Source organism: Cervus canadensis, chromosome 32 (genome assembly GCF_019320065.1).
Source record: "Cervus canadensis isolate Bull #8, Minnesota chromosome 32, ASM1932006v1, whole genome shotgun sequence".
In the NCBI taxonomy this organism is placed as follows: Eukaryota; Metazoa; Chordata; class Mammalia; order Artiodactyla; family Cervidae; genus Cervus; species Cervus canadensis.
Window position 1 is genome coordinate 36280540 of NC_057417.1, and position 12361 is coordinate 36292900.

Here is a 12361-nt window from a genome sequence, read left to right on the forward strand (position 1 = left end):
TGTACCTAGCTAACCAGACATCCTCCCTTTGTTGAAATTTGATCCATATTTTGATAGACTGCCTTTGAGGGTGGAGAGGTGTCTTCCAGTGTCCTTATAAGCAAACAGAGAGGTTGGGATTCTAGGATTGCAGAGACAAAGCTAGTAATTCTTTGTAATTCTACAAAGCTAGTAATTCTAGCCCCCCTGGGGGGCTAGACAGAATCGTGCAGGCTGTCAGTTGAATTTTGCAATCCATGAAGAAATTTAATCTGCTGAAGTCTGCATCAGTCTTCGAGTTCTGAACTCTCTACTAGAATGACTCTCTCCAGCCAGAATGGACCTGGCTACATGTGGGATGGTCCCTCTCTGGGCCTTGATGATGTCCCTCTGGTCCCTCTCTGTCCCTCTCCCCTGCTATGGCACTCAAGTTGGTCACTATGGCAATCGAAAAGTTGACATTCTTAATAGTTTTCTTCCACCAACCCCTAGTTTGTAGCAAGAGTTACATGACCCAGCACAGCCAGAGTCAGACCTTTAACTCCCAGAGGTAACAAATGAACTTTAACCTCCCAGAGGTTGTTTAGTCACTCAGCTGTGTCTGACTCTTTGCCACCCCATGGCCTGCAGCACGCCAAGTTTCCCTGTCCTTCACTATCTCCTGGAGTTGCTCAAACTCATGTCCATTGAGTCGGTGATGCCATCCAACCATCTCATCCTCTGTTGCCCTCTTCTCCTCCTGTCCTCAGTCTTACCCAGTATCAGGGTCTTTTCCAATGAGTCAGTTCTTTGCATCAGGTGGCCAAAGTATTGGAGCGTCAGCTTCAGCATCATTCCTTCCAATGAATATTCAGGATTGATTTCCTTTAGGACTGACTGGTTAGATCTCCTTGCTGTCCAATGGGCTCTCAAGAGTCTTCCCTAGCACCACAGTTTGAAAGCATCAGATGGACATTCCACGGGCTAAATTTGGTCTACAGATATGGGGACCTTACACCAAATGAAATAAGCCAGTCACAGAAGGATAAATGGTGTATTATTCACTTAGATTTGGTATCTATAAAGTAGTCAAATTCATAGAAACAGGAAGCAGAATGATGGTTACTAGGGGTTGGGGGGAAGGGGAAATGGGGAGCTGTTGTCTAATGGCTATAGTTCCAGTGTTACATGAAAAAGTTGAACACTCCTGAACTGTATAGGTAAAAATGTTAATTTTTTTTTTTTTTTTTTGGCCACAAGGTTTTATAAAAAGCACAAGTGATGTCTGCAATAATTGAACACCACAACCAACCAACTCAGGATTGCACTAATGGTGCCTTTTGCAAAGCTGCTGGAATTCCAGTGTCTGAACAGTATGTCGTGGGAAAGCTGCACTTCAGTGGCTGCCAGCCTGCTCAAAATTCAAAATCCCAGCTCAGTCAACTTACCTGACAATCTATGGAGATCAAAGTTCCCTCCTAACTCAGTAATGGCCTTTGAGTGGTCACAGTTTACCTGTGAGAACTGAAAAAAAGAACTTGCATTTTAGGGATCCATGCGTGCCCCTCGCCAGGCCGAGCTTTCAGAATGACCCTCTAGGCAGTCTGCGTCAGTTGAAGCTGCTGTCTGCAGCCGGCTGCGGAAAGCGTTTTCACAGCAGCTGGCCGCTGCGACTGATCGTTCGTCTTCCTCAGATCAAAGTCCCCTTTCCAGACACGCTTGAGCAGGTGTTCTGTCTGGTATCAAGCAGAAAGCCTATTCTGGAATCACAGAGTCAATTTTCAAAGCGAAGAGAAAGGCTTGTGGAATGAATGGCCCCGGGTTTGTTCCGTAACTAAACAAGAAGCGCCGGTTGGGCAAATTGGCCATTCAAGGGATTCTCCATAGCCCTTATCTACTGCCGTTTCAGCTTATCTGTAATTGATTGATTGCCTACCGGGAGTCTTGGCCCACAGCGCCCAAGGCCTGCGGCCAAGACTTGCCCTTATAAGGGACGCTGAAGGCTCCATTCCCCCCTCCTACGGAGCCCACCTGACCTAAGCAGGGTGGGTGAGAAGCGAAGCCTTTAGAGTAGGTCCCACCGGCAGGGATTTGCTTCAGATCTGGGCTCTCCTCCGCTGCCATTCATTATCCCTGTGACCCGGTGCCAGCGGCGCCTGAGAGCGTTCTCCCGTCTCCGAAATGGAGCTAGTTCATTTCTGCTTTCCCTCCTCCCGGAGAAGGGCGTGCCCTGAACCCTGGAAAGCCTCCCGGGGCCAAACCCTGCCCACAAAAATCGCAGCCGTGGTCCAGGGTCTTGCACGCCCAACCCGGCCGGGGGCGGACAGCTCGCCGCACGTGACCTCGCGGCCCGCGACTCCAACCCTCTGGCATTGGGGCGTGGCCTCGAGGGGCGGTCGAGCGGCGATTGGCCGGGAGGTGGGGCCTGCGGCGTGCGCGCGGAGGGAGAGGGGGATGGGGGTGTGGCCCGACAGGCCGGAGAGGGCTGCGATTGGCTTGAGGCGCGTAGGGGGCGTGACCACGGGCGGCAGGCCGCGGGTGGGGCCGGAGGCGGCGGGAGTCCAGGCTGCGAGCCGTGCACCTGAGAGCCGACGCCCGGGTCCGCGAAGCTGTACTCGCTGCTGTCCACGCCGCCATGAACCGCTTCAAGGTGTCCAAGTTCCGGCACACGGAGGCTCGGCCGTCCCGCCGCGAGGTAAGCCCGGCTTCCGTCGCCCCTTGCCCGGCGGCCACCCTCCCCCCGCTCCTGGCCCCGCGCGGGGACCCTCCCGAGCCCGCCTGTCCCGGGGGCGCCCCCTTCAGGCCCGGGTCAGGCGTCCAGGCCGCCCTGTGGCCGCGCGGCGGTCAGAGCTTGGCGCTCCTGGGACACTCTCTGGGCTCTCGTTGAGCACCGAGGTCCTGCCTCGCAACGGGACCCCCGAGGCGGCGCCGCCCGCCCGGTGGGGCCGAGGCCTGAGGCCTACGAGGCTGCCTGCCTTCCTGGCTTCCGGTCGGCCTCGCCTGGGAACCACAGCTCCTCCTCCCCGTCTCCTCGATCGCCCCTGCCCGGGGCTGGGGTGCGAGGGAGATGCCCCTCTGTCCTGGCCTTGGCGAATCCGGGTGTGTCACTGGAGAGGGGGAGCTCCTCGACCAGAGACGCGCCCTTCCCTTGGGTTTCCGCCGGCGCTTCCTCTCGCGGCTGGCTTGAGTTCTTCCCCTACTCAGGGTGATGCTGCCAAAGCCTGGGTGGGGCGTGGGAAGCCGAAGCAGGTGGAGGCGAGAGAAAGAGCTGAACCAGGTGGCGGGGGAGTCCCCTCGGCCCCCCGGAAAGGCAGCAGGCCTGATGAGGGGTGTGCTTCAGGTCGATGCCTGCCCGGGTCTGCAGTGAAACATTATTTGGAAGGCCTGGGAGTGTCTTCCAATAATGAAGAGGAGAAACTGACCTCTGGTGACTCCATCAGAGGCCATCTCCCATCAGGACAGCCTGAAGCAGAAGCCTGGTTCTGATCCCCTGGACAGTGTTTCCTGGGCATGTCCCACGTGCATGTCCAGCTGCTGGAACCACAGTGGTGAACACAACAGCAATTTCCTCCCTCTCTGGTGCTTACAGGCTCAGGGGAGAGACAGCAAGCATGCAGGCAGGCAAGGGCAATGCAAGTTTTAATAAGTGCACTGGGGAACACACACGGTGGCGCTGGTATTAAGATGGAGACAGACCTAGAGGTGGAATTAACCTCAGTAGGGTAGTCCAGGACGTCAGCTGGGAGGAGGTGACGTTTAAGCTAAGGCAGGAAGGGTGAGAAGCAGCTGGGCATTCGGGAAGAGTGGGGTGAGAAGGAGCCTGGTGGAGGAAGGAAAGTGGGGCAGGGTGGTTGGAGGGCAGTGAGAGGGAAGCATGATGTCAGATTAGTCCAGAGTGGGCCTGCAGAGCCCGAGAGCCCCAGGAAGAAGCTGGGTTTTCTTCTGAGTGCAGTGGGTAGCCATCGAAGGGTTGAGGGGTGGTGGCAGAGAGGTTCTCATGTTTGAATTTAAGACCGTCACTCAGTGTAGTCAGTACTGCTTGGAGCGGTCTAGAGTGGACTTGAGAGGCTCAAGTGGACTTGTTCCTGGTGGACCTCAGTCCAGCAAGGCGAGCAGACAGGTGTGGAAGTAGAGATAGTAGAGAGAGCTTAACACTGTTACACGTTAGGGAGATGGGAGGACAGGTGGTGTGTTCTCTTTGTCAAAACTATTGTATTTCCTGTCACTGTATTTGTACAGTAAACACGAGTCCGGAGGGAAGAATAATACTGGATGATAACATTCTACCCCAGCAGGTGAACATTGAAATAGAAACTAGGGTGCTGGGGGTGGTTTCCGGGATGCTCTCAGCGGGTGGGCTGGGACATGTGGGTGCTCGACGATCGTCAGGGATGCTGTGAGCTGCTGATACAGGAAACACTGGGACCTCACTGAGCTCAGTCTTAGAAAAAGAGTTGCTCCGCTCTTCTGCTGGGGGTGTTAACATCATTGTCTATTTGTGGGGGTGCGTCGTTCAGCTGACTATAGGACTTCGTGGAAAGGCCTTGACTGTCCCCTTTCTGAGCTTGTTGTATTCCCCCCTCGGAGGAGACGCGTACTTGGTGGAGGCCTTCAGTAATGCGGTTGAGGAAGTTGAGTCTGTCTGTCTTAGACGCTCACTTCTCCTTTCTCTGCTTCTCTCTCCCTTTTAACATCAGTCCCCACCCCCAACCAACACACACGCGGCGCAGTTAGCCCCTTGACTTCGTTCAGCCTGAGCTTCCTTCAGACATTTTCCTGCCCCTTATTAGAGAACTTATTTAATACTCAAAATTGACCCCCTTATGACAGGTTGTTATTTCAAGGACATTTTTTGTATTTTCTAAGGGACTGTGCGTGGGGACAGGGTTTGATTCAAAGGCCTGCATCTCTAATGGTGCAGCTTTAAGGTAGAGTCTTCCTCCAGTATGCCCTACTCCTTGCTTTAGGCAGAGCCCTAGCCAACCCTTTTTTTTTTTTTTTTTTTGGTTCTCTATTTTCAGGCCTGGATCAGTGACATTCGAGCAGGCACTGCCCCCTCATGTGGGAACCATATCAAAGCCAGCTGCAGCTTAATTGCATTCAACTCTGACCGTCCAGGTAGGGAGGTGAACATGGATGTGGAGAGTCAGATGTTGCCACCCTACCAAGGGCAGAAGGACAAGCTCGTTGTAGGCCAGAGGCTTGGAGGGACCTCTCGGGGTTCAGAAGTCAGCACCATGAGGGGCCTTAGACCCCTCCAAAGCGGTCAATGTGCAATAAGCAGATGGACTTCAATTTGGGCATTTTACAGAACACGTTGTATAAACGTGTTGGCTGTGGTCTTCAAGAGCTTGGCCTGGGGTGGGGGTTGGGGGCTGTCGCTATTGTTTCCAACAGTCCCCATATGCAAGCCACTCCTCATGCGGGGGCAGCTGGAGTCAATAGGGAGGTAAAAGCTCCCTGTGTTAGTTGGGGCTCTGAAGGTCGCTAGTGATGACTCAGACCTCAAATTGACTTAAGCAAGAAACAGATAAAACAGTTACCGTTTGGTTTATATAACTAAACTCCAGGGGGTTCAGGCAGAGCTGTGTCTCACTGTATCCTGTCCCTCAGTTCTGCTGCCCTTGGGTGATGGCTTCTTTCTCAAGTAGAACCGGGAAGGTGGCAGCTGGTGGCCCCAAGCTGACTACTAAGGCCAAACAGTGCTGTAAAGAGACAACTTGTGTCTCTGCATAGTCGATGTCACGGAAGACTCTTGTGCGGGGCAGGAACTGAACCCTGGCCAACCGCTCCATCCGGAAGGATGTGGTCTTACCGTTGGTGGAGGCTTCAGGAAGGTCTGAGGCCAACCTCTTGGGTCTCATGTCCTCTGGGAGCCCTGGGCAGTAGATCCCCCGTTAGGCCTGAAGTCAGAGCCCCTGTGTGTGTTTGACAGGTGTACTGGGCATCGTGCCTCTGGAAAGCCAGGGAGAGGACAAGAGACAGGTGACTCACCTGGGCTGCCATTCAGGTGAGTGGGGACGGAAACCAGGACGCCTGGAACTCACCCCTCCAGCCCTGGGGCCAGGGATTCCTATTCACCTGGTCCTGCACCCCCGTGGTTGGCTGGGCCCCTCCTGCCATCCCCACTGTGGGAAAACTTGCTGGTTGAGAACTCCAGCCTGGGCAGAGAGGAGGGAAGCTGGTGCTCCAGGTGGTCAGACTGGAAGGAGGAGGGTATGCACCGGCCCATGCCAGGCTCCAGGCTGCTGATGGCTCCCTGTCACTGTGGAAGACTCAAGCCCGTGTGATTCTTAGTCCTGTGTGCTCGTCTGGAGCCCAGCAGATCACCTCTCACAGCAGGCATCCTCCCAGCCAGGCAGGCTGCTGAGGGCCCTCCAAGGAGGGGGCTGGTTGGGCTGCAGAGCCAGAGATGGGCCCTCACAAAGAGAGCTTTTGTCCACCCCTGCAGCTGCTTCTGGGGGCGCCCAGCAGTCCGCCTGGCAGCCTGCCCACGTCGAGGGAACAGTTTGGTCTTCTCAGGCTGCAGCAGCGCCTCTTCTTTTCCCGTCCAGCTGCGGTGGCCACGGGCCCAGACCCTCTGGCCTGTGTTCCTGGCCGCCTGTTGGGCGGCCTGGGGTGAGAGAAGGGTGCTGATCCTTCATCCCCAGTGTGGGTGTGCAGCTCAGCATCTCGGTCCTGATGCTGAGGGTGGCGGTTAATAAGATGACGGTAGTGAAGAATGATGGAGCTTTCCGTGGGCGCTCAGCGCTGTCTTCGTTTTCTTACCCCATCCTTGCTTAAAACTTAAAACAACTTTGTCAAGGTATCATTTACATACTTATAAACATTGCTTGTTTTATATGAAGAATTCGATGCCTTTTGTTAAAGTTACAGGGTCGGGTATCCCATCATTCAGTTTTAGAGCATTTCCATTATCCTGAAAAGACCCCTCATGCCCCTTCGCAGTTAATGTGTTTGCCTCGGGCGGTGAAGTCTCAGGCATTCATGGATCTTTCTGCCTCTGCAGCAGGGGCTTTGAGCTACTGTGTGGCCAGAACTGGCCTGCTGCCTGTCTTTGTAAATAGTTTTATTGGAACACGGCCACGCCTCTTCATTGACTTACGGTCTGTGGCTGCTTTTCCCAACAACTGCAGAGTTAAGGAGACGGGTACCGTATGTCCCTCGGAGCCTGAAATGTTTTCTGTCCCAGCCTTCACAGAAAACGTTGGTTGATTTCTGCTCTATGGACTGGCCTTCTCTGGATGTTTCACATAAATGGATTCATGTTATATGTAGCCTTTCAAATCTAGTCTGTTTCATTCGGCATAATATTTTTGCGATCCCTCTAACGTAGCCCATAGACGAATTCTGCTTTCTCATACCTTTCTGAAGTAGGTTTCTGTTTTTATTTTTTATCTGACTGTGCCATACAGCTTGCAGAATCTTAGTTCCCCGACCAGGGATTGAACCTGGGACCACGGCAGTGAAAACACCGGGTCCTAACCACTGGACCACCAGGGAATTCCCAAGAAGTAGGTTTTTAAATAACCGATTTTTCAGCTAAGAAAACCAAGGCTCAAAGGGATTATTAGGAACTTAGCGATGTTGGCATTGCTGCTGGCAGAGCCAGAGTCGGAACCCAGGTATTTTAGGCACGGTGCTGTTGGCCTTGTGATTCTTCTTCACAGGGAAGTGGCTCCAAGTTGGAGCTGCATGCAGGGTGGTGAGACCCCTGTTACTGGCAGCTGGACCGGGCTTTGTGGTGGATGATAGCCTCTGTGTGGCTGCAGCTGTCCGGCGCCTCTCCCCGAGGGAGCAGCCTTGCCCGGAAACTGGTCCTGGGGGCGCTTCACTCCAGCTCCTCAGAACTTACCCTTGGGGCACCAGGCACTCCTCTCCCCTTTGGGTGCTGGTGGAGGGTGGGGGGTCTGCAGTGATGGGTTTTGGCTGCTGCTCTGACTTCGGGTGCACCTGGGGCACCTTCTGCCTCTCAGCTCTCGGGTGGCCCTTTGGTCTGGGGAGCAGAAGGTTGGGCAGCATCTGGAGACCGTTTCTGCAGGACTGGGCTGGAGGGCAGTGACCAGCGGCCTGCTCTGATGTGGGAAAGGCCGCGAGCTGTTGTGCTGAGGATGTAGGTTCTGAATCTGGGCTGACTGCCCGACCCTCAGCCTGGCCCCTTCTTAGCTGTGCAGCTCTGGGCAAGTGACTTAACCTCTCTGTCCTCGTGTTCTCATCCTCCACTTGGGGATGAGGCCACAGTGCCATCCTGAGGGTTGTTGTGAGGAGTTGGCGAGATGAACCGTCAGGCCACAGTCCTTCCAGCACTGCTGGGCACCCAGATTGGCCGCTGCTCGTTCCCTTGGGGAGGCCAGAGTCTGCACCCAGCCCGGGCCCTGCCCTGTCCTGTCAGGAGCCCGCAGGGTTGGATGCAGGGTTCTGTGGTCAGGAGTCCAGGTTGGGGTTGTCCCAGGAGTGCCTGTGCCCATCCAGCGCTTCTCTTCCTTGTCTTATGGGTCCGCTGGCCTGGGAGGACAGTGTATTTGGTCGGCCCTGCCGGGGAGACTGGCAGGAGGGTGGTCACTGTGCTCCTTGCTTTGGTGACTCAGGCCTGGCTGTCCTGCTCACATCCCAACCAGCTCTACACCCAAGTCTCTGCCTGGCTGAAGCCCCCAGTCTCACCTCCCTTCTGGGCTCTGGCTCACTCCGTGTACCCCACCCCTCCTCCTGGTTCCCCTAGAGCTGAGCAGTTCAGGTTCTTCAGTTGCAGGGATTTGAGACCAACTCCAGCTCTCATAAGCCACAGAGGGGTTTACTGGGAGACTCTTGGGGAACTTCCAGAACTGAAGAAGCACATGGACACACAGGCTTTCGGAGGGTCCTGCCCAGAGCTGACCGCCGCCTCCCGGCCGGCTGCTCTCCACCCAGGCCAGTCCCTAAGGCGCCCTGTCACTCGGCCTCCTGTTCCCGGTCTCATTCCCTTCAGAGAGAAGCTGGCACCTGGGCTTGGGGCGGGTGCGCTCCTGCAGGTGGGCCAGCCCTGGCTTGTCGGGGGGCAGAGAACTCCTAGGTCGACAGTGTCACCCCTGACCCATGCCACCCTCAGTGTTCTCCGGGGCCCGCTGTGCCTCCTCCAGGAAGCCCCCCTCCATGCTCAGCCCTGCTCTTGGTGCATCCGCAGAGAAATGCGTGTCCCTGTGGAGGTGGGGAGGGTTCTTGAGCGCTGCGTGGCCTGTGGTCTGTCCTGTTTGTGATTCACGTGGGGGCTGGCGCTTGTGTCCGTTCACCCGAACTGGGCTCTGGATTTTGGGTGAATGCAGGTGCCTGGTGACCTGGGGAGCTTCCTACCCATCCTGCCAGTCTCCCGATGCTGGGCCCTTGGCCACCGGGGGCCAAGTCTGAGCCTGTGTCTGGCAGGTGGGGACCTGTGGTGTTGGCCTGCGGTCTCTGAAGGTGCTCTGCCCTTGAGGATTTCCAGGCTGCCATCGTGTGGGCAGAGGGTCAGCCGGGAGGCCCTGGGCTGTGGTTCTGGCCTTGGGAGAGGGTACAGTGGGTCGGAACAGGACATTCATCCTTGTCAGGCCATGTCAGCTGTTTCTCTCCCACAGACCTGGTCACGGACTTGGACTTCTCCCCCTTCGATGACTTTCTCCTGGCCACAGCCTCAGCCGACAGGACGGTGAGCGGAGCGGCTGGAAGACCTGTTTGCGGCCTTCTGAGAGCCCAGGGCCCTGCTGGTTCCCCCACATCAGCTCTCGTGCACCCCCGGGAACTTGCTCTGAGCCAGGGCCGTGACCTGTGCCCTGCTGCTCGGCTCCTGTGAACAGCAGGGCCCGGGTGGTGGGAGGCCTGGAGGGGACAGAGCAGAGCGCCGGCTCCCCCCACTCCCACGTCTTCCCCTCGGCCCCTGAGCCCGCCCCCTCCCTTCCCCTGGGGTGGGGGCACCGGGGACAAGGCTGGACGGAGGCAGCGGGATGCCCCCCCGCCCCCACCAGCCCTGGGCTCATAGACTCATTCTCTGCAGGTGAAACTGTGGCGACTGCCAGCGTCTGGCCAGGCACTGCCCTCGGGACCTGGGCTGCTGCTGGGCCCCGAGGACGCCCAGGTGGAGGTGCTACAGTTCCACCCCACTGCCGACGGTGTCCTGCTGAGCGCGGCGGGCAGGGCTGTGAAGGTCTGGGACGCTACCAAGCAGCAGCCGCTCACAGGTAGGGCCGCTGCGACAGCCCCTCCCCGGGCAGCCCCATCTGGCAGCACTTTATGTCTGTTTGCAATTCTGGCAACGTGAGTTTCAAGACACATGTCAAGTTTCACATGCATGTGATATATATGTATATGTAGTTACGTGTGTATGTGTGTGTATGTATCTGTGTATTTGTTTACCTGTGCATGTATATATGATACATAATTTTACAAGACTTGTTAGCAAGCACCCTGTCCCTCCCCAGTTTCCATAAACATCTGTTTTCATCTCATTTGGCTGTTTTTTCTGCTTTCTCCTCCATATGTCTAAATAACTTCCTTATACTGTTATTTCTTGAATTGTGTGTCATTTCAGTTTTGAAAGCAGACTATTAATTCCTCCTCTAGGAGATGAGAATTTTGCTGTCTTCACCACTTCCCCCTTCCCCCCACAGTGCTGCTTCTCTCATTTCCCCCAGTGTAGTGTCCTGGTCCATTGGACTGCTACAGCAGAATCCCACAGACTGGGATTATAACTGGGTTGTAAACAACATTTATTTCTCACAGTTTCGGAGTCTGGAGGTCTAACCAGGCACTGGAGAGGACCTGCTTCCTGGTTCGCAGGTGGCCATCTCTTCACATGGAGGCAGGGGTGAGGGAGCTCTCAGGGGTCTCTCTGATAAGAGCACCGAGCCCTTTCATGAGTTTGACCTTATCGCCTCCCGGAGGCCCTGCTGCCAGATTCCATCCCAGTGGGAGTTAGGTTTCAACCTGTGAATCTGGGGGCACACCAACATTCAGACCACGCATAGGGAGTGACAGCTTTGGGCCATATTCTTTAGTGTTTGCATGGTTATGACCCACCACGGAGCCCAGGTGTTTTCTGCGGCATCGTCACCAAATCCTTTCTGCAGAGTCCTCCTGGACAAGTTCGTCCCCTTTGTAGGGGAAAGACATGAAGCTCAGAGAACTGAAGGACGGACTTTCTCTGCAGGGCTGTGCAGGCTGTCCGGGGTTGTGCAGGGTCACCATGGTGGTGTCCCCACCTCGGGCAGGGACCAAGGGCCAACAGCATAACGGGGTGTCTGAGGGACCTGCCTTCTGATAGCATCAGTTCCCAAGAAGTCACTCGGTGTTCACCATGGAGCCGTCTTGTGCCCCAAGGGACCTGAAATTCAAGGTGCAGGCCTCGCCCCCAGCGTGCTCCTGGTGCAGTGGAGACCAGCCCGACCTTGCAGTGGTGGTGTGTCATCAGGGAGTCACCGCAGCTGTAACTTCCGTCTCAGGCCCTTCTCATCTGCCCAGCACTGTGCTGGGGGCTTCACACAGGGGGCTGTTGCCGTTCCCGTATAGTAGCTGAGGTTAAATAACGTGACAGAGGTCACAGCGCAAGTGGGTGACAGGGCTGGGATTAACTTGAGGGGGTAGACCTTGGCATGGTAGTTACCTGGGGCTGCAGAGAGAATTACCCCCAAACCCAGAGGCTCAAGAGAACTGAGAACATTTCTCATCGCCAGGGGTTTGAGAGCAGTGTATCAGGGTGTCTCTGGCCTGGGATTTCTCGTGAGGCCGGGGTCCCCTGTCAGCTGGGGCTGCCGGCACCTGCAGGCTGAACTGGGCCAGGAGGACCCACTTTCTGGATGGTTCACTGTCACGGTGCAGGCTGTGGGTAGGAGGCCTCAGTTCTCCGCTGTCGACCTCCCTGTGGGCTGCTGGATCACCCTCACCACACGGCAGCTGCTTCCCCAAGGGACAGTCCCAGAGAAGCAGCGAGGAGGAGGCCACGGTGCGGTTTATGCCGCAGCTTTGGGAGATGCATGCCTTCTGCGAAAAGCGGGTCACCAAGTCCTGCTCACACTCAAGAGGAAAGGACTTGGGCTGCACATTTTGTTCATGTATATTTTACATTTATTTGTTTGGTTGCACCAGGTCTTAGTTGTGGCATGTGGGATCTAGTTCCTTGACCAGGGATCGAACCCAGGCCCCCTGCATTAGGAGTGCCCAGTCTTAGCCACTGGACCACCAGGGAAGTCCCTGGGCTGCACATTTTGAAAGGAGGAGTTGTTAGTTTCCTAGTGTTGCCATCACCAGTTCAGTTTAGTCGCTCAGTTGTGTCCGACTCTTTGCGACCCCGTGAATCTCAGCACGCCAGGCCTCCCTGTCCATCACCAACTCCCGGAGTCTACTCGAACTCATGTCCATTGAGTCAGTGATGCCATCCAACTATCTCATCCACTGTCAT

At 55.8% G+C, this 12361-nt stretch overlaps 1 protein-coding gene and 1 non-coding gene across 3 annotated transcripts in view; one reads left to right on the forward strand and one right to left on the reverse strand.

Annotated features, from left to right (window-relative positions):
- The window catches only part of LOC122433328 (coronin-7), a 61571-nt gene that overhangs the window by 5999 nt on the left and 43211 nt on the right, over nucleotides 1–12361 (forward strand). Inside the window, exons 1-5 of one of the 2 annotated variants that reach the window (XM_043456157.1) lie at nucleotides 2474–2653; nucleotides 4980–5076; nucleotides 5894–5968; nucleotides 9546–9616; nucleotides 9962–10145. In XM_043456157.1, coding sequence (XP_043312092.1) covers nucleotides 2594–2653; nucleotides 4980–5076; nucleotides 5894–5968; nucleotides 9546–9616; nucleotides 9962–10145 — 487 coding nt within the window. In that variant the 5' untranslated portion in view covers nucleotides 2474–2593. Of the gene's footprint in view, nucleotides 1–1218; nucleotides 2654–4979; nucleotides 5077–5893; nucleotides 5969–9545; nucleotides 9617–9961; nucleotides 10146–12361 lie in introns of those variants that run through there. The other variant, XM_043456156.1, reaches the window with a different exon arrangement.
- Nucleotides 7389–7461, reverse strand: TRNAE-UUC. The gene has a single exon. It is a non-coding gene; the product is annotated as a tRNA-Glu (tRNA).